The 18,670-nt window shown below is 49.7% G+C and overlaps 2 protein-coding genes across 8 annotated transcripts in view; both read left to right on the plus strand.

Annotated features, from left to right (window-relative positions):
* Window positions 1-3,145, plus strand: part of SLC1A4 (solute carrier family 1 member 4) — a 41,437-nt gene extending 38,292 nt beyond the window's left edge. The window contains exons 8-9 of the transcript XR_008576488.1: window positions 558-709; window positions 3,007-3,145. The gene's annotated coding sequence lies outside the window, so the exon portion shown is untranslated. The remainder of the gene's footprint in view (window positions 1-557; window positions 710-3,006) is intronic.
* Window positions 3,017-18,237, plus strand: CEP68 (centrosomal protein 68). Of its 7 annotated transcripts, XM_054821252.1 has the most exons (9): window positions 7,401-8,015; window positions 8,131-8,250; window positions 8,839-8,891; window positions 11,475-11,885; window positions 12,387-13,835; window positions 15,205-15,327; window positions 15,557-15,653; window positions 16,494-16,648; window positions 17,789-18,237. In XM_054821252.1, exons 3-9 carry the CDS (start codon window positions 8,886-8,888, stop codon window positions 17,837-17,839), a joined length of 2,292 nt encoding a protein of 763 aa, XP_054677227.1. In that variant the 5' UTR covers window positions 7,401-8,015; window positions 8,131-8,250; window positions 8,839-8,885; the 3' UTR covers window positions 17,840-18,237. The 7 variants fall into 7 exon arrangements, with proteins under 7 accessions (XP_054677230.1, XP_054677228.1, XP_054677227.1 ...); XM_054821253.1 differs by lacking the exons at window positions 7,401-8,015; window positions 8,131-8,250 and adding an exon at window positions 3,061-3,145; XM_054821254.1 differs by having other exon boundaries at window positions 7,401-8,250; window positions 8,839-8,961.
* Window positions 18,238-18,670: the final 433 nt, after the last annotated feature.

Raw genomic sequence — 18,670 nt, forward strand, 5'->3', positions numbered from 1 at the left:
ACAGACCTGCTGCCTAGTCTGCCAAGAAAACAGAGTTTGTTCCCTGGAGAAGGATTGAGGAGTGGGAGAAATCATCCAGCAAAACCTTTGCAGTAGGCAACTGGACTGGTAAGTTCAGGGTACTTTTGCATTTGACACACGCAGTCAGTCTGAGCAGTGTGCTGGTTCCAGAATTGAGGGCCTGGATTTGCTATCAAAGTGGTTTTGATACAGCTTTTCCATTAAAAGCTCATACATGTCCATAGGGTAGCTTTTATCCTGAGATGCAGAATGAAGAACATCACAAATTCTGAAAAAAATCTACTATGTAAGTGTAGTTTGGTTAGTTTCAAGCATTTAATTCTGATCCCAGAACTAATAAACAAGGGTGAAAAATTTGCAAGAATTGCAAGCACCAGAAAAAAAGAAGTATAATTTGAAGGACCTGCCTCTGTATGACTTACAAATTGTGACTGGCATTGTGTCTTGGTATGGGAATTTTATGAAGCCATCAACGTTGTGGTTTCCAAAAAGCCTCTCTGACCCCGTGGTTGTGTCTTTGTCTTCTCGTCTCCCAGCAGAAACCCCAAGGAGATACCTGGAGGAACACTAGACCAGCGAGCTAACAGAGAAGCCCTCTTGAACCTTAGCCCCTAGCCATTCAAATGCCAGCTTTGGATCCAAACACAGCTGCTGCCTAAAACAAGCAGGTTTTCTGGCACCTTCGGAGGTAAGCAGTGGTTGTCAGAGCTGCAGTGCCTCGCCATTTGAAACACATGAAGCTGTATGAGTCCCATGGAAAAAAGTGGCATGATTGCTTGTCTTTAATGAGAACTGAGTCAAGCCTCAGACTGAGTCCCAGCTGACTCAAGCCAGACATTATTAGAGCTTGCTAGGCATTATTATAGATAATTAGATAAAGTTTCTTATGATATTTCAACAAAGAGATAAAAGTTGGAAGAAGTTCTAATTAAAGTTCAACGACCTTATTCTGTTTTTGTACTACCACCCTGGCCACATGCCTTCCAATTTCTTAATAATTTCACCTTTTTTTAAGAGAAAGAGAAAGATTTTTTGGGGGAAAATCCTCCTCACTTCTTCTTTCTAAAAAGTTATAGGCAGGCAACGCACATTCGTCTACTTCATATGAAGAAAAGCATTTAAAAATAAATTTATAACAAAAGCCACTGCTATTGTTGTAACTTAATATTTGCAGAGGAAATCCAATTATGGCCAAGGAGCAGATTAGTACTTTTTTTTTTTTTTAATCCCTAGTTTGTTTGATTAAGATAGATATAATTATAGGGAGGTGCTTTGTGACTTAGTTAAACGGAAGACAACCCCATTTTGTTCTGCTGTGAAATGAATGGTTTGAGTCAAACAGGTCGTGTGGTACAGCTGCGCTAACAGGTCATCTCTAAAATATGTAGATTGATGTTAGTTTGTTGAAAACCACATCTCTGCTATCTCCCCATTATGAGCATTCAAGCAAACATACAAGTACGTTGTACCTCTCGGGAGTCTCGTGAGATGTGACGTGCATGAAAATAGCTTGGCGAGCTTACAGCTAACTTGCTGTTCTTGCAAGTTCTTGCATCTTGGATGTCAGAGTCAAGCCATCATGCTATGGAAGATACCTGTGGTTTTAGACTGGGCAAGCAGGGTAGCCGCTGGAATTTATTTCCACATTTTGAAAGTTATCCTCATGATTGTAAGGGTTGGGTTTGTCAAAATATATGCCAGGGACCAGGCAAATTACAAACTGGCTCTGAAACCTAGGGCCAGAGATGCAACGCAAAAGCCACTCCACAGGCTTGGGTAACAGGACTTCACCCTCTCCGCAGGATAGTGATGGGCAATGTGATGTAAATTACTGTAATTACTATGTCACCAAAACATGTACCCAATCAGGCAGATCTGGATTCTCTTCATCGTGGTGTGCTAGAGTATAATTAGATGGTGATGCCTACAGCTACTAGAGTTTGAGGGAGGCCTACAAGCATTTGGAACTTGAATCTCACAAACCGAGTAGGTTCCAACCAACAGCAGCCAAATTGTTAAGATTAAACTTCCCTGGTACTGCATCATTGGCTTGAGTGATTTGACTCGCTGAGCATCCTGAAGGCACCAGGCTTTGTCCTTATAGCAGTACCATTCTTGCTGAGGTAGGAAACCAGTGTGGCCAAACTCAGTATAGACCTTACTGAAGGGGACTATGGTATTTATTTACATTTTAAGCTGATTCTACCCACCCGCATTTGTTCTCTTATAGATTTCATTCACTCATGCTCACAAGCAATGAGACATGGTTGTTCAAGTGGTCTGGCCCCTATCACTTGCGTGCAACATACACAACAAATGATGACAGCTGTCAAATCTTCACTAAACCTCCCAGTTTTGGGACAATTCTTTAATGATCTTTAAGAATCGATCGGGTTGTTTTGTGGTGGTCCTTCGCTGCAGTCTCTCTTCCTGCTAGGCTGCCAGGAGAAGGAATGGGAGAGGTGATATGCTGCCATCCGCCTGTTATCAGAGAGGAGGGTCTTTCACGAATGAGTGGTGTGTGCTATAGTCTTATCAGTGTGCAGACCTTCTGGGCTTGACAAAAACAACATAGTCCCAATTTTTTTGCTGGGAGTGGTGTCACTTGTTATTAAATATAAGTTTTTCTTAACCCCCCCTGCTCTACTATTTCTTCTGATGCTTACATAAACAGATTTTCATTCATACGAGTCCAAATATTTCTTTTACAAATCTCTGCGCTGATGACTGGTTCCTGCAGATCCCAGCTCTAGTTTTGCAGACCCTCTCAGTTCTGCTCAGGACAACACACACATGACAAAGGGCCAAGACATCCCAGCAATTAGAACGAAAAAGAAACCTCTCACATTCCCCACTGAAAGCAGCAGTAAAATCTCACATTTAAAAAGTAAAATTAATCCAAATTATTCATTGCCCATTATAATTCACGTTGATTGAAAGCTGCCACCACCTCTTGACCAGCTGGCTCCTGTTTTTATTTCACAGCAATGTGTCACCTTCATCCAACGAGAGGAAAGGTGAAGCGTCTGGACCACATCAACTCCATCCCATTCATCCCCCTCTGCACCATGGGACCTAGCCCTGATCTGCAGCTGTGGGGCTGTTTTAGGGGGCCTGGATAGAGGTAAGGAGATGTTTTGGGGGAATATGGGAACTTGAAACACCTGTCTTTGTGGCTGGGTCTCCTGTTGCTGGCAGTCTGGCCAAGCTGTTCGTGGTGTGATGGGTACATCGTGTGGCCAGAAAGGAGAAATGCAATTTCTGTTTGACCTTTTTCTCAGGCTAAATCCTGCCACTCCATCCAGCTGAGCAACCAAGTGGTAAAGAACTGAAATTGCCCAGCCACTAACACTGGGGTTCATTGCTCTGCACTTCAATGTTGACACTACAATAGATGTCTCTGTAGTTTTTCCTCTTTTCTTCATTAATCCTGCCTTACATGTTTCATTTGCCGGCTGCCTTGGGTGTGCTTAAGTCATATTTTCAGGCACTTCTCCAAATTCAGGAAGAAAAACCAGCAGCTAGCTTTTTTAAGAAATATTTTGTAATAGTGCAGTAGTAGCTATGATGATCTAGAAGAGTGAGGGAAAGTTTGCAAGCTTTTCATGCGTCTTCTCATGACTTTATAAAGAAGCTAAAGCAACGTGGCTGAGTTTGAACCTGCTTATTTAGATGTTACTAGAGTGACTGCCCAGCTGAACAACTGGATTCCTCAGGGCCTACCTTAGGTCCAGGACAATAAATAGTTGATTAGTGACACAAATGTCGGAACAGAGAAAAATCTGCAGGTCCCACCTGGAGGAGAAGGTCTGGGAACATGGAAAAGCGCAGGGCTGAAATTCATAGCAATATCAGAAAAACTAAGAGAAGGTCTGGGCAACAGAGGCTGCAAAGAATTAATCTAGATGAGAGTAATTAACCACACTAATACTAGTAGGAAATGGTAGATTAAGGAGCAGGATCAGGAAGTTACCTACGGGCAGTCAGAAGCATGACTCAAATGCCCGGTGCTGGGATTAAGGCAGATACTATACCAGGGTGTGTAAACAGAAACGCAGCCTGGACTACCATACCAGTTTTGCCTAACCATAGCCAAGCCTGTGATGGAGATTTGGACCAGGTTTAGGTGTTGAGCTTCAAAGAAACATGGCCCAAAGAGTGAGAATCAAGAGGAGAACAAGGGAAACGGTCCAAGATGTGGAAATCCTGACCTCTGGGGAAAAGAAAAGGATTGTTAGCCTCAAGTAGAGGAGGACCTCTCCCTGCAAACGCCTTTCAGAGAGGGGTTAGGCAGAGCGAGCGCACAGTGAGCAGAGTTCTGAGCAGTTTGTACAAAGACAGCTCCTGCCCAGAACCACAGGTCAGAGTTTGCCAGCCAGCCTGTCCTTAAGGAGCGAGGAATGCAGTGCTGTCGGCTTGCAGCAGAGGTATTTTTATAAATCAGTGCCTGAGCAACTTTAACACAGGAGAGGAATAATGTCACTTTGATGTAGCCAACAGAAGCAAAGACGGCTTGTGGCAGCTCCTTCCCACCTCGATGATAACAACACTGGAAGACAGGCAGGTGTACTAACGGGTTACATGTAACATCAACTCTCCGGCTGTCTGAGGCACAGCATCAGAAACAGAGTAATTTTCCAAACGCAGGCAAATCCTCCCCATAGATAATGCCATACTGCTGGCCAAAAGATGGCAAAGTGATTATGACCAGTCTTTCTTATCTCTGCAGTACTCTATTCATATTGCTAGCAGTGCTCTGGGAACAAATAGGCCAGGTCCAAGCCCTGCATTTGCTGACATCTCATCCATCCCAAACATTTGCACTGAAGGACTGAAATTTGATGCTGAAGACAGTGCAGATGCTATGCAAGAGCATATGGTGCACATCCAGGCTTCATCGCAGAGTGTTAACTATCTCGCTTGTAGTGTGAGACCGTTCAAGGTAGAAAGAAATTACAAATTGATGTGCTGAAAACTCTGGATAACAGCGCATCATTGGTTACGGGCATATTAAAACTCTGGATACATAGCTGCTGCTCCTGACGGATATGGTTCTGTACAAAAACATAGATATTCCCAGAAAGAAGGTAGAAGTTTTTGAAGAAAATGGAGTCTTCCTATCCCAGCTTCTCCTATACTAGAAATGCCCCGCTTTCAAATCTGATCATCATAAGCAAGCTCTACTTCACGTCACAGATACGGGGATTATTGCAGAAGTGCTGTCATCCACAGATTAGGTGAAATCATTTGTCTCTGCTGGAGAACCTTCTTGCTGAAAAACACAAGTCTGAAAGAATCCTGAGGTCTCAAATCACCAAGAAAATATCTGTATTAGTCTTTGCCAGCCTTGAGTGACCTTGGGTGGGAGTTTGGCTAGACTTGACCCTACATTATAGATCAAATAAACTAGTTTCTCTTCAGCAAAGTTCCTAACAAAGAGGGCCAGGTGTCAGCGGAAGAAAATCAGTATCATTTCCCTGCAATTTTTAAATAGTCTCTTCTTTAGATCACCAGGGTTTATTGACACCCTCTCAGCATGAGCCCAAGGAGAGGGGAAAGATTTTGCGGTGCTCTGGCTGTTCTTGTAGACATCCTGGCACTCGTTTGATCGGAGGCGGAACAGGACACGAACCTTTCCTGCCGGGGCTGCGACCACAGCCAAGCGCTATTCAGCTCCGAGAACAATGTCTGGCAGCTTGCAAGTAATTTAAACCAGCTAAAAACAGCCGAGCCTGGGTATGAATCATGACCCATCCATGTTTGTTTCAGCCTTTCGACTTGCCTGAAATCAGCTTGGCCTCTACTGGCAGGCAGCTGGCTCCCTGGAGAATAAGTAATAAACAACATTTTTAAGGATTTTTCTTTCACAAGGGCTTTGCCTGCACAAATTCCAACAAAAAAGCCAACTCTCAAAAGCGTGGATCCAAGGCAGGGGGATGTGCAGCCCTACGGAAGACCTGCTGTAACATTCATCAAAGAAACACCAAATATAGAAATATTACATAGGAACAGAGGTGACGTGGGCTTTTTCTTGGCTGTGAGTTTTTCTGAGAGCACCATGCCATGTTATACCGTGGCGTTACAGCTCTGCTTTTTGAAAAAGATACTCCCACTCTGTTTCCCTAGAGAGAAAAAGCAAGACCCTCCAGGATGGTAAACAGGGCTGGTTCCACTGAGGTCAGTGGAAGAGCCAGGTCATAGTGGCCGGGAATCTGGACCGTACTACAGAGCTGGAGCACGCTGCGGGCTGAGGAGCGGGGCCAGAGGACTGAAGCACTGACCGGGGACTTGAGATGCCTGGGTTGTAGTCCTCACCCTGCTGCCAGCCTGCTGAGCAAAACCCAAGACGATCTCTTTGGTCCTTCATGGCCTAAAGCTGGCAGCCATGCTGCTCATAAAGTGCTTTACCAGGTAACTGACTTCTAGGAAATCTCAGCATTATCTAAGAAAATGGCTCCAGGAGCAGATGATGCAGACAAAAAGCAGAATCAGCCTATGGACAGAAACAACAAAAAGGTTTGTATTTTCTAACAGGACACGGGCACGTGTCGGGAAACAGCTGCCCCATTCCCCAAGGAAAGGTCCGGCTGGGTGCAAACCCCAGAGCGGCCCCCTTCAACGTGCGTCGTGAGGACTCAACCCAGAAAGCTGCCCAAGCAGCAGGGCGCGACTGGCGTCCCACAGCCGGCCCCCGGACACGCGCTGCCGAAGGGGAGGAAGGAGTTGCACCAGGACCCCCTCCCGCCTGCCGAGGGGGCTTTGGGTTGCACTCGTGGGATGCTAAAATCCATTTGCCGTTACACGTGCAGTCATTGCTCGTGCAATACCATTTTCAGATGGTTTTCTACCCCAGAAACAGCGTGGTAACGCCCGGAGAGTAGCAGAGGCTGCCAGCGCACAGCTTAGCTCCAGGAAGGTCAACGTACAGGGTTAAAGGAAACGCGCTAAACTTGCAACAAGCTCCTCAAGGGCACTGGAGGTAACGCTGCTCCAGCGACGGCAGCGCCCGCCGGTCCCGGGGGGCTCCTCAAGTCCCCGGTGGCAGGCGGCTAATTTGCTCCACCCAGTGCCCGGCCGGGAGCGGGGCCGGGGCCGCGAGCGGAGCGGGGCGGGGCGGGCCGGGGCCGCCCGCCCAGGGCCGGGGGCAGGCAGGGTCGCACCGCGAGGCCCAGCGCCACGCTCCGCTCCCATTGGCTGCCGGGCCGCAAGGGCGCCCTTGTTGACGTAGCGACCCCCGCTCCCATTGGCTGGGACGCGGGGCGAGGGGCGTGGCGGCGGTGGCGGCCGCCGCTCGGTAGGTGCGGGCCGGGCAGGGCCGGGCCGGGCCGGGGCGGCGGTCCCGGGGGCGGCGGGCGGGGGACCGAGGAGCAGCAGCTCCGGCTGCTGCTGTGGCCTCCCGGCGGGCGGCGTGCGGGGGAAGCGAGCGGCTTTCGCTTTGGAAGCCCGTCCCCGTTACTCGAGGAGCGGTGCATCCGTGTCTCCAGCGGTGCAGGGCATCCCCAGGGTGCGGTGCCTCCTCGCCTTCGTTGCCTTTATTTCTTATTTTTTGGGGGGTTAATCTGCCGTTTTTTCAGCTGCGGAAAGGCTTTTCGGGCAGAAAGCATGCGAGAGAAGGAGCAAAAAAACTAGCAGAGCGCAGATCCCGCGGGCCTGAAAGGCGAGAGCCGGGCGTTTCCCCCCAACGTCAACAACCAAAGTTCCCGGCAGAGCTGCACTTGGTGGGAGATGGAGACTCCGGCAGCGTCGGCCGCTCTGGCCGAGGTCCGCCAGCCCAGTGACACGGTGGGACGTCACTCTTGGTGTCCGCTGGGTTTTGTGCAGCCCCTTGGCAGGCGGCTTCCCTGTGATGACGCAAAAAAGTTCAGGGATCGCTTTCCCTGAGACGTCCCAGTGGACCTGCCGCTGTTGAAATGAATGAAATGGCCACTGTCTTCATCTCTTATCTGGAAAAAACCCCACTCTTGGGTACCGTTTTCTGTGCCGCCCCGTGACTGGTGAGACAATTGAGGGCTCGGGTGTAGTCAGGATTTCTGGCCGTTTTCCTGTGATTTTAAGGCCAGTGGAAAGTTTCCGCCGTGCCTAAAGCTGTGATCGTACATCCCTCTTCAGAGCCGTGTCGGTCCTGCCCCAGGATCTGGGCTGGCTTCTTCCCCTCGTAAGGTTTGATCTTGACGCATCCCCATCACCAGCAACCTGACCTCTGAATTTTTGCGGTTTTGTTGGAAAATGGTGAGAAACCTTATTTTCTAGATGCTCTTGTAGTTGGGAGTTGCACTCAGTGGCGTTAGCATTTTCAGTCCGTTTTGAAATGCGACTTCTTGCCTGATCCCTCTGCGTACGGGATGTGTGTGACTTCCCCATCGCGTTTGCATCCGAGTGTGGTTGCACATCCAGGCTCCCTGCAATTAATTGAAATTGGCTGCCTGAATTAGAGGCTTTTGAAAATGCAGCGAAATCTCTGGTGGCCCTTGGAATATCCTTACAAATTCTGAAATAAGCAGATTTACTCTCACTCGTGTGTATTGGCAAGTTTCCTAGTTTCTTTTTAGCTTCCAATTAGCTTCTGGAGTTTTAATGAACCTGTGAAGCAGCACTTGCTCTTTTTTTAAAGACTGATGGCATCATAGAAATGTATATCACTGCATGCTGCATCCATGAGATCAACAGATAGTCTTGAAAGTTCAGAATAGTTCGACGCTCGTGCTCCAGCGTACAGTTACAAAAATAACAGTTGAGTTGTAACCTATAATTTTTTTTAATGTTGCTTAACACATGCTTTTTAAATTTAAGGTCAAGCTTATATATGTTTTTTTACAGTTGTTTTTACTGGGCTGACTGACGCATGACTCAAGCCACTAAATCTGATGGAGGTAATGATGGTCACGGCATCTTTTAAAAATAAGGAGGTACCAAGGTCGATCATTAATTACTGGACATTCGGTAATTTAAAACTTTGAAGTCTGCTTTGATGCCTTGTTAAGCTTTTCTTTTTTTTGTATATATATTTTAAAATCACCACCCAACAACAGAACTGATTGTTGAGGCATAACTGCGGGTGTCCAGCGCCCTCCCCTCTGTTAAGATTTATATTTACCAGATCATTTTTGGATGTACAGCGCTGCCAGTACGTGCAAGGAGGGATTAGACCCAGTGAGATGCCCATTCACATAATGATAACTAATGATGTTCCTTGCTGAACTGCCTACGCGCAGCCCTTGAAGCAGGCTGTGTGGCTCTGAAGCGGAGCCTGCAATTTAATATGCGGTACCTGACGACTGGCCACCCTGGCAGCTTTTTGCTCAGTAGGTTTTGGTTGGAGGAGGAGGAATCCAACCAGCGAGCATCGCTTATCCTTGCGGCCAAGGCCCTGGCTTTCAAAGCCAGTAAACAAATATATCTCAGGGGATTTTCCAGGCATTTAAATCACCTGTAAGTTGGATTTGACCTTGTGGCATTTGGTTTGCTAATACTTGTTGCGTGACTGTCTAAACAAAACTGAGAGGGACCGAATGGGAGTCAGTGAAGGCTGGCTGGTGGCAGGGGCTGCCTCCGGGGGCTCAGAGAGCACTGGCCTTAAAAATCTATGCGATGCCTGCGTGAAGAAATCACACACATGGGTTTGTTAGCGGTTTGGGATACTCTTTCTGTGAGCATCAGAAATGTACCTTCTGTTAAACAAGATAGATACGCTTACATATATTTTAATGGTATATTGTCATATAATACATAGGGAACTTAACAGGGGCACGTTTATCAATTACATTTATTGCAATTACCATGCCTTTTTTGTTTGGATATACAACTTTTTTGGGGAGAAAAAGAGAGCAATACCGTTGATGCGCGTAGGGTTGTATTTGGTAGCAACTTAAGCGATCAAGTGGGTGATCCAGGTGTCGACAGAGGGACGCGGCTTGCGTGGAAGGCTGAGACAGCTCAGGCTTTACTCGCCCGCTCCGCAGCTGCTGCCGTGCTGAATATAGCTGCCCGGCTCTCGGGGAGGGGGAAGGCAGCTGTGGTGCCTGCCACAGGTTGTGCCGGGGATTCGGTCTCCCCTGGAGACCCGGCGCGTCGTCCCGCCGCTCTTTGTTTGCGTGCATGAGCTCTGCCCATGGGAAAAGCCTCGTCGCCGGAGGGGTGGATCATAAAATGAGGTCGTGACAAAAGAGCTGACGGAGGGAGTGAGTATCAATGTGTTTCCCACTTCCAAGTATTGTTTGGGAATACTTTCTTTCCTCCTCCTTTTTTTTTTTTTTACCTTTACTTTTTATGTCTTTTTAAGTTGAGTTTGCTGTTGCTGTTCCCTTGGCCGGCCTCCCCATCACTAACCCGGCACTAGCTGGGTGAGCACCGGCAAAAAACACTCTGCCGGTGTTTTCCTAACGCTGGCACCCTGGTTCAGGCTGGAGTTGCTGGAAGAGGCTTCAGTATTGCTGGGGCTCTGAGGATGCCCGGCTGCGACTGAGTGGCGCAGAGCCTGCACGTGGGGATTTTGGCAGCGGTTTCGATGCTCTGTGGGGAGCACGCAAGGTGTCATTTGTGTTGAGAGTGTTTTTGAGTTCCGCTAGCTTGGCGAAGGCAAGCAGAGGTGCTCGGCTGTGGCTGGTGTTCGTAAAACAAGATCTCCCGTGTGCTATACTGAGTCTCCTTGATTTGGCTCCTTGGTTGTCCTGCTGCAGATCCCCGCTCAAGCCCAGTGCGGGCAGCGAGAGGGTGATGGTGGAGCATCTCCATGCATGGAGCACCCAGGGCTCAGGCTTCAGGAATAATATCTCATGTTAGAAGGATTTGCAGCAAGAAGCCTTGGGCTTGGCTGTACAGCACGCTTGAAAATGTCATCGTATTTCCATTAATTAATTTCACAAAGCGTTAATTTTATGAATTGAGGTAGAAGCTGCAGAGCAAAGCACCAAGTTTTGGTTTTACAGCCTTCTACCTCCCCCTCTAGTTTTCTATATATACTTCTTGCTTCTGGATGGCTTCCATTTCAAGGTTTTGAGTTTGTCTCTTAAAAACCCCTCAACTTTCCACCCAATGACCTTCAGGGCTCAGCCATGCTAATATGTGCTTTACGTCCCAGGTAACGGTGTCTCATTTGGACCCAGTAACCTCATGGTGCACAAACTGTTTGTGAGATTGGCCATTAATTCAGGAGACAGTTGCACCGTGCCGGCAAGGTATAAAGCACAGGTTTGATCTCAGTGCGGCCAGAGCTTTAATTAGATTTTCCCTGTGTGTCATGTCCTTGAAACCAAAAAACAGTGCTGAGACACGAAGGTTTACTCTTTACTCTGTCCCGCTTGACACTCTGAGATGCAACTTTATGATTTTTGGGGTCTGACCCAGAACATGCTTAAGCTCTTTGTTATTAGACCTACCCAGTTTCTTTACTTGGGTAAAGGGGGACTTGGGAGGGGGGGTGGCGAGTTGCTGCTGCCATGTGTTGTGTATTTCAGAGCTCAGCTTGCAGAAGTTCTGTCCCGATGGCCGTGGATGTGGGAAAATCACTTTCTGAAGCCTCACTGAGCAGGAAGGCCAAGGGCGATGGCAGGTGGGACTGCGCAGAGGTGGAGACGGACTACCCGGAGCTCGCGAACAGCCTGCACCGGCTTTTAGGGGTAGAGGAAGCCAAGCCCTGCCCGCAAGGGACGGAGAGTGTGGCAATGAGCGGACGCAGTCACTTGGCCACTGGTATTACCCAGGGAGGCTCAAGCTACTGCCCAGAAGTGTCTTCAGCACCCACATCCAGATTTCCCAGAGCAAGAGCAAGCCTCTCAGAGACAGAGACGTTAATTTATAGAGCTACCGATGGTGGTGATGTGCCTCGTCATGTTGGCCACCGGTTCCTTTCCTCAGAAGACCAGCAGGTGAGAGTATTGTAGGTACAGGTGTTGCTGCATCACCAGGAGGTCCCAGGTGAGGTGGGGGCTTGTTTGTCTGGGCTGTCCTAGCAAGAGCTTTCTATCTCCTCCAGCCAGAGTGTGCCTACCCCAGCCCCGGGCTAAGCCATGCAGTGGGGAAGGGCTTGGGCTCCGACGCTCCGCTCCCGTATTGCCACCACAGAGCTGGAAAGTTGCTTGGGATGGAGCTCCTTAAATAAGTGCCTTTTGCTGCCAAATGACTCGTGCAGCCTCCCAGGCCCTTGGGATGTCTTTCCTTAAAAACAAGCCCCACTCCGGGCCCCGGGCAGCTGCATGCTGTCCCACAGACAGAACAGAGTTCCCCTTCCAGCCTCTCCTCACGGCAGGTCCAGGGCTTGGCTTTTATCTCCATGTCCCGGCACAAGGGAGCCTTTTGTGTGGATGCTGTGCTTCATTTTATGTGTCTCTCTCTCTCTCCTTTTTCTTTTCCCCCCCATCCTCGAGCAGGTGAAGGCATTGGGCTGTTGGGAGCTGGTGTCCAGCCCTCCCAGCCGGCGCAGCTCTGCAGGGGAGAGCATCCTTGCTGGTGGCTGCCACGATGCCCGTGCTGGCCGGTGGAACCGAAGGCTGGGAGCTCAATCCCCATTTTCCTCCACCCCGGAGCTCCTGCGGCCCCAAACCGCCCCCAGCCCCGAGAGCACCCTGCGGAGCCGCTCCGCATTGAGCTTCTCCACTCTGTCATCAGAAGAAAATGGCCTCTCCAAAGAGCCGGTCCGAAGCTTGCAGGCCAGCACGGACATGCCTTCTCCTGCGGCCACCGCCGCCCGGGACTTGTGTTGCCGGTGGGGTGCAGCAGAAGACAGGGTGCCGCGGGCGCGCAAGCCCTTCAGTCCTCTGCTTGATGACCGCACCACCATGGAGCGCATCAGAGAGATGTCGTCCTACCAAGCTGATTACTGGGCCTGTGCCATACCGGATTCATTACCCCCATCTCCAGACCGCAGTTCACCCCACTGGAACCCCAATAAAGAGTATGAGGACCTGCTGGATTATGCTTATCCGCTGAAGCCAAGATACAAGCTGGGTAAGATACCGGAGCCTTTCTTCCATGACTCAGGAATAGGTTTGGACAGCTTTTCTGTTTCCCCCGAGGGCACATCGAGGTCCACCAGTATCTATGGCCGAGGTGGGCAGGCTCGGGGAAGTGGAGAAAATGGACGTCGGACGTTTGTGGCCTCTGCAGAAAGGTTCTCCACCCTGGGGCCTGGAAAAAGAGGCTGCTCAGGAGCTGACTCGTACTATGAACCTTTACCTATTGCAAAAGCATCCTTCGCAAAGAGTGCTTCCTCTCATCATTCTAGAGGTTTTGCTAAGGATGTAACGACAGCTGGGCCAGGTTCCTTTGGCCTCCCTGCTGCGGATGGGAGAAGCTGCTGTACCAGAAGGAGCTCCTTCCCCAACTACAAAGGGCAGGTGAAAAGCAGTAATAGGTTTTTACCGACAACGCGAGTGCTCCCTCTGAGGAAAGAGTGGGAGGGTGATGAAGAATTTCTCTCCCTGCCTCCGAGACTGCGGGAGCTGGAAAGGCTGGCTCAGTTTTTGTCCAATCTTTCTTTAACTATAAGGACACCTGGGCACGATCACCCTAACCTTCCATGTCACAGCGATGGTAGGCAGCCCCTTTCGTCAGAGATGGCTCCTTTTGGAGAAGCGGGTGGCAGGGATGAAAGAGGGAATATTGAGGATTATGGTCCCTGGCAGCCCTGCAGCTCTCGAAAGCCCAGCTGGGAAAACACTGAATCGTGTGGCCGGATCCACAGGGCTTCATCTCTGCGGGGGCTTCATCTACCGACTGGTCTCAGGGACGCGTTGGATGGGACGTACCTAAACGAACCGCAGGTCAAGGGGAATCTGAAGAAGAGCCAGCAGAGCGAGTCCCTTGCCCAGTGCATTAAGGTAGGCTGAGACGAGAAATAAAGTTTAATACAGGAAGATCTTGCATAAGGTGTGCCTGTACGTATTGCACATTAAGGCTTCCCCTTCTGCACGATGCTTGGTGCCTGGCAGCTGATAGTAATTTATGCAGGGGGCTCACTGGAGCAGATAATTTCTTCTGATGGAGCAAGAGCCCATCTCGCTTTTCCTGTAGCTCAGCACCGGGGGGGCTAGGCTCGGTGGAAATGTGGCACTCTGCTTCCCCCAGCCCGCCCGTCCTGCAGCACCGCTGCAGCGGGGAAGATGAGAGCCGCTGTTCGGGGCCGAACCAGCATGAAATCCGACATTTGCTGCCTGCCCCATCTCTTGGGCTATTTAATGCGGTGTGGCCGGCCTTGCCCTTCAGCCCAGGCTCACTCATCCTCCCCAGACTGGGTCCTACTTAAGGGTGTAGTAAGGCCAGGCATAACTGGCGGGGTTTCTCTGAACAGTTTCCTGATTATTTTGTGAATTTTTATTTTTTGGGCGAGTGATGCCTCATGGCCATCCTGCCACAGGTGCTGTGCTCCCCGCCTAGCCAGGATTGCTCCCCGACTTCCCCTCCATCTTCCCCAACCCCAGGCTGAATTTGGAAGCGATGCTGGGCTGTTTGCAAGAGAGTAATTATTATCATGCACATAGGTGCAAACACCGGCGCAACTCATACTCTCCTCTTGTATGGAAATAACTCTGTCGATCTAAAAGGGTCTTTTCTAGTGTAGCATTAGGCTGTATCTGTTGCCCTAAATCACGGTGCAGGGAGAAGCAGCTCAGCTTTATAGCAAAACCCTGACTCCTGAGGAGCAGGAGCAGGGCTGGAGTCTGGTTTCGGTGAAAGCAGAGGCCCCTGGGTTTCATGCAGCATCTTACAAAAATAATCCCTTACCGAGACGCTTTAAAAATAAATGAAAGCACTTAATTGAATGAGACAAACCCCTGGGGAAAAGCAACTGCAAATTAACTGTGTGGCTCTGGTGAGGAGGAGGGCGTCTCTTCGGCTGGGAGGTGGTGGAGGCAAACCCCTTCCTTCAGCCTGGGTGCCGCTTCTGACACCTCTCTGTAGCAGCCATTTCACGGTGACCCTCAATTCTTGCCACACAGTGCTTTTGGGGTGTGTTTAGGGGTTTAATTTGCTTTTTGCCTTTTTTTTCTTTTTTCTGTTGACCCTTGGTTTCCCAAGCTTAGGGATGTTTGTGTGCTGAGGGGAGGCGGACGCTGCCGGCCCCATGGTGGGAGAGCAGGAGGGAGCAGGTGCTTTCTGAAGCACCGCTGGCTCACCTATTGCTCTCCCTACTGTATTTTTGTTGCAGAAATATATAAGTAACCCCTTTTGTTATGCTTCGTTAAGTAGATGTTTTGCTGCCAGCTGGAAGAGCTTATTCGTTGGCTGTACAACGTCGCGGACATCACTGACAGCTGGGTCCCAGCCATGCCGGCCGCCGAGAGCGTGAAGGCATCACTGCACCGCTACTTGGTAGGTATCGCCGCTGGCTTTTCTTCCCTCTCTTGGGTGCTGTGGGCAGCCAGCAGCACGAAGCAGGACACTGCTGGCACGGTCCAGGTGGGTGATGCAGGGCGCATCAGGTGTGCAAAGCCGAATTTGGGAACCTGCTCAGGGGAAACTGCTCCCCGGGTAACCTGCTGCAGGCGTCTCTTCCAAAAACCCATTCTAAGCAGCATTCCTTTTCTCCTTCCCTTCCCAGGAGTTCAGGAAAGACGTGGCTGACCACCGGAGCCTAACAGAGAGCGTGCTGGAGAGGGGAGAAGCTCTGCTTGACTGTATGGCATCAAATTCGCCAGGTGAGGAGGAGCGCTTGAGCAGGGCTGGTCGTGGACACAGCCGGTGATGCTGGCTGTAGCATCTGCCCCCCAAAATCCCTGGCCCCAGTGGGCGGAGTTTGCCATTCAACAGCTGAATGGGAACAAGAAGGGTTTTACACCTCCGTTGCTGTCTGGAGACTTGGCGATGAGGTGACTTGGAGGTTTGAAGCAATTACTTCCAAGCACTTTTCAGTTGCACCATGCCTTCACCCTCGCTTTGTGCAGTGCCATCCGTTGCAGGTGATGGATGTGTTTCTGCCTCTGATGGGTCCCTTCTTATTTTTTTTATCCTAAAAGGGCAGCATGGCCAGTTCCTGCTGGGCTGTGGGATAGTCTGGGCCTGCAGCTGGGAGGAGATGTTTTTGTCCAGCGCAGGAGGAGCTGATTTTCACACCCTGTTTGCGCTCGGTGCATCCCGGGCAGGTGTCGGCAGCCAATTTGGGGAAACAGCCCAGCCTGGCTGGTGGCGCGGCACGCATGGAGCAGTCACTCTGGTGATTTGGTGCATCCTGCACAAGGGATTTCTAAAGGCCGGGCTGTGTCTGCACTCACCAAAGGGGCTTTAGGGGTTGAGTGCTGCGTTATGGATGAGCTTCTTACAGTCCCAGAGGTTTCCTTTGGGAGCCCCTAGTTCTGTATCTTCACTCTTAACGTGGAGTCTCCTTGGTCACTTCCCACCCCCTCCAAACTCTGCATCACAACTTGGATGGGATGAAGATCAGCTTATTGATCTTCATCTTCTTACAAGATCTCTTATTGCTCTTACAGACCTTGGATTGTCATGTTACTACCACCTCCATCATATGTTTTGTTTTCCAGCTCTGAAAGACACGCTGGGTTTGATTGCAAAACAGTCAGAAGAGCTGGAAACCCACGCGGAGCACTTGTACGAGTCTGTTCTAGCGGCTGTGGGTCCCATGCAGGGCGAGGACGGGATGGAGGATGAGGGGGTGCAGCAGACATCTGCTCAGTGGGTAAGCAGGGGGGGAAACCAGCCGTTCTGTGGCAGGGGAGAGGGAGGGAAGACACTTAAATTAGCAAACACTATACATCAGGCTTTATTATTCTCTCTTTCAATCTGATGTTTGGAAAGCCTGAAAGGAGAAGCAAGCAAGGACCCTCTCAAAATGGATGCCCCATCGTCTTTAAATGTGTGTCAGGGGAAGAGCAGTGTGTCGGTGAACCAGCTGCTGAAACCCAAGAGGGGGACAGAGCAATGGCAGCTCCTTGGAGGGAGCCAGCAGGGTGGGGTGGGGGCGGCAGCAGTCCAGCACGGGCAGCTGCTCCACCCAAATTGCTTGAACAGCAGAGGGAAGATGAGGGATATTTTTTGGTTTGTTTGGTTGGCTGAATTTGGGGTTTGTGTTTTCTTTTTTCTTTTTTTCCCCCCCTCTCAAAAATTCTGCTTGCCATGTCATGGTGGGAAAGGGAAGCAAGTGAATTCAGGTGTAAAATACAGGCTAGAAAATTTGTTTGCAGATTTCTTGAAATCTGCCTTCAAATACAACTGCAGACAGATGTGTTCCAGGAGGGCAACAGTGTTGGGATAAAGGGAGGGGAAGTGTGGGTGCTGTTTGAGGGCCGGTGCAACAGGCACATGGGCTCAGCTGCCCACTGCCCCGTCCCCCAGCTGCTCACCTTGCGGGTGGGAAGCGCCCTAAAACCAGGTCGGATGAGAGGCTCGTGGCTGTTAGCAAGCCGCGGGGGGGGGGGCTAGAGGCGCAGGAAGCACAGGAAGGCTCTTAACAGCTTCTGAGCACCAAGAGGTAGGAATTTAGAACGGCAGGATAACCTTGGCCCCCCCCCCCCCCGCCATTAGCTCAGACTGTTGAGTGCCCCACAGCCCACTTAAAACATGCAGTTGCAAAGGGGAAAAATTATTTCCAATGTTTCCAAGGAGATTAACAATATCTGTAGTAGTTTGTTGTTTTGGTGGTGGTTTTTTTGTGTTGGTTTTTTTTTTTAAATTGCTAAATATACATACTGCTATCCTACACACTACGGAGCATAGGTGGAGGTGATTTGGGGGGGGGGGGTGTGGGGTATTGGTTCATTTGCTGGATTGCAGTCAAAGCACAGTGGCAACCTTAATGCATTTTTTTTTTTTTTTTTAGGTGCCACCTCTGTCAGACCTGGGCTTTGTTAGCCAGTCCCGGGATGGCTGAGGAGAACCACAGCCAGCACCAAACCACCTTTCACCTCCTGCAGAGATGCCAAAGTGCTACGATCACTGTGCGTGGAGTTAGCCAGCCCCGGCTGATGTCAGTTTGGGGTATTTTAACCAGTTTGAGAAAGGCAAGCTGTACAGCAGGTATTTGGCTACTGGACTGTCTAGTTAATAGTGCTATGTTGGGGAGTTTTGAGCGGGGAATGTACAGCTGGCCTTTCTTTGTTGTGGTTTTTTTTTTTTTTTTAATGTAGCTTTCCTTTTCTTCAATTGAAGTGGCCTGTTCCATGTATTAGCGAAATGCCAGGAACACACTGTTTGGTTTTTTTTTTTTTTTTTTAAGTAATCCATAGTGTGCCGTGCAACTCACTTCTAAGTAAAGCCGTGTGATTCTAATAGCTGTGTTCTCAGGTTTTGTTTACGCTCTTCAAAACTGGGTGCTAGAAGCCAAGAAAATAGCAGTGCCTTCTGGTTCTTGGGAGCAAACCGACCTCATTTGTAATTACCCCTCCCTGGTGAAGCAGAGCCTACGGAACTTTGTTTTCTTATGCATAAAGAGCCAGCATGCTATACTAATCTTGATAAAATAGTAAAAAAAGCGATGAGTACGCTGGGGGAAGAACCAGGTTACAGGTAACTGCTGTTACCTGGTGTTTGCAGTAGTTGCGTTAGTGCTGTGCTGATTTCCCTGGGTGAGGAGTTGTGCCTTTCCCCTCTACAGCAAGTGCAGTTCATCACTGCTCCCAAAACACTCATGAAGGCTTTCCAAACCCTTTCTGCAACAGAAAAGGGTATCTGTGAAGCAGCAGAACAAGGTAAGTGGCCAAAA

Source organism: Grus americana, chromosome 3 (genome assembly GCF_028858705.1).
Source record: "Grus americana isolate bGruAme1 chromosome 3, bGruAme1.mat, whole genome shotgun sequence".
NCBI classification, from domain to species: Eukaryota; Metazoa; Chordata; class Aves; order Gruiformes; family Gruidae; genus Grus; species Grus americana.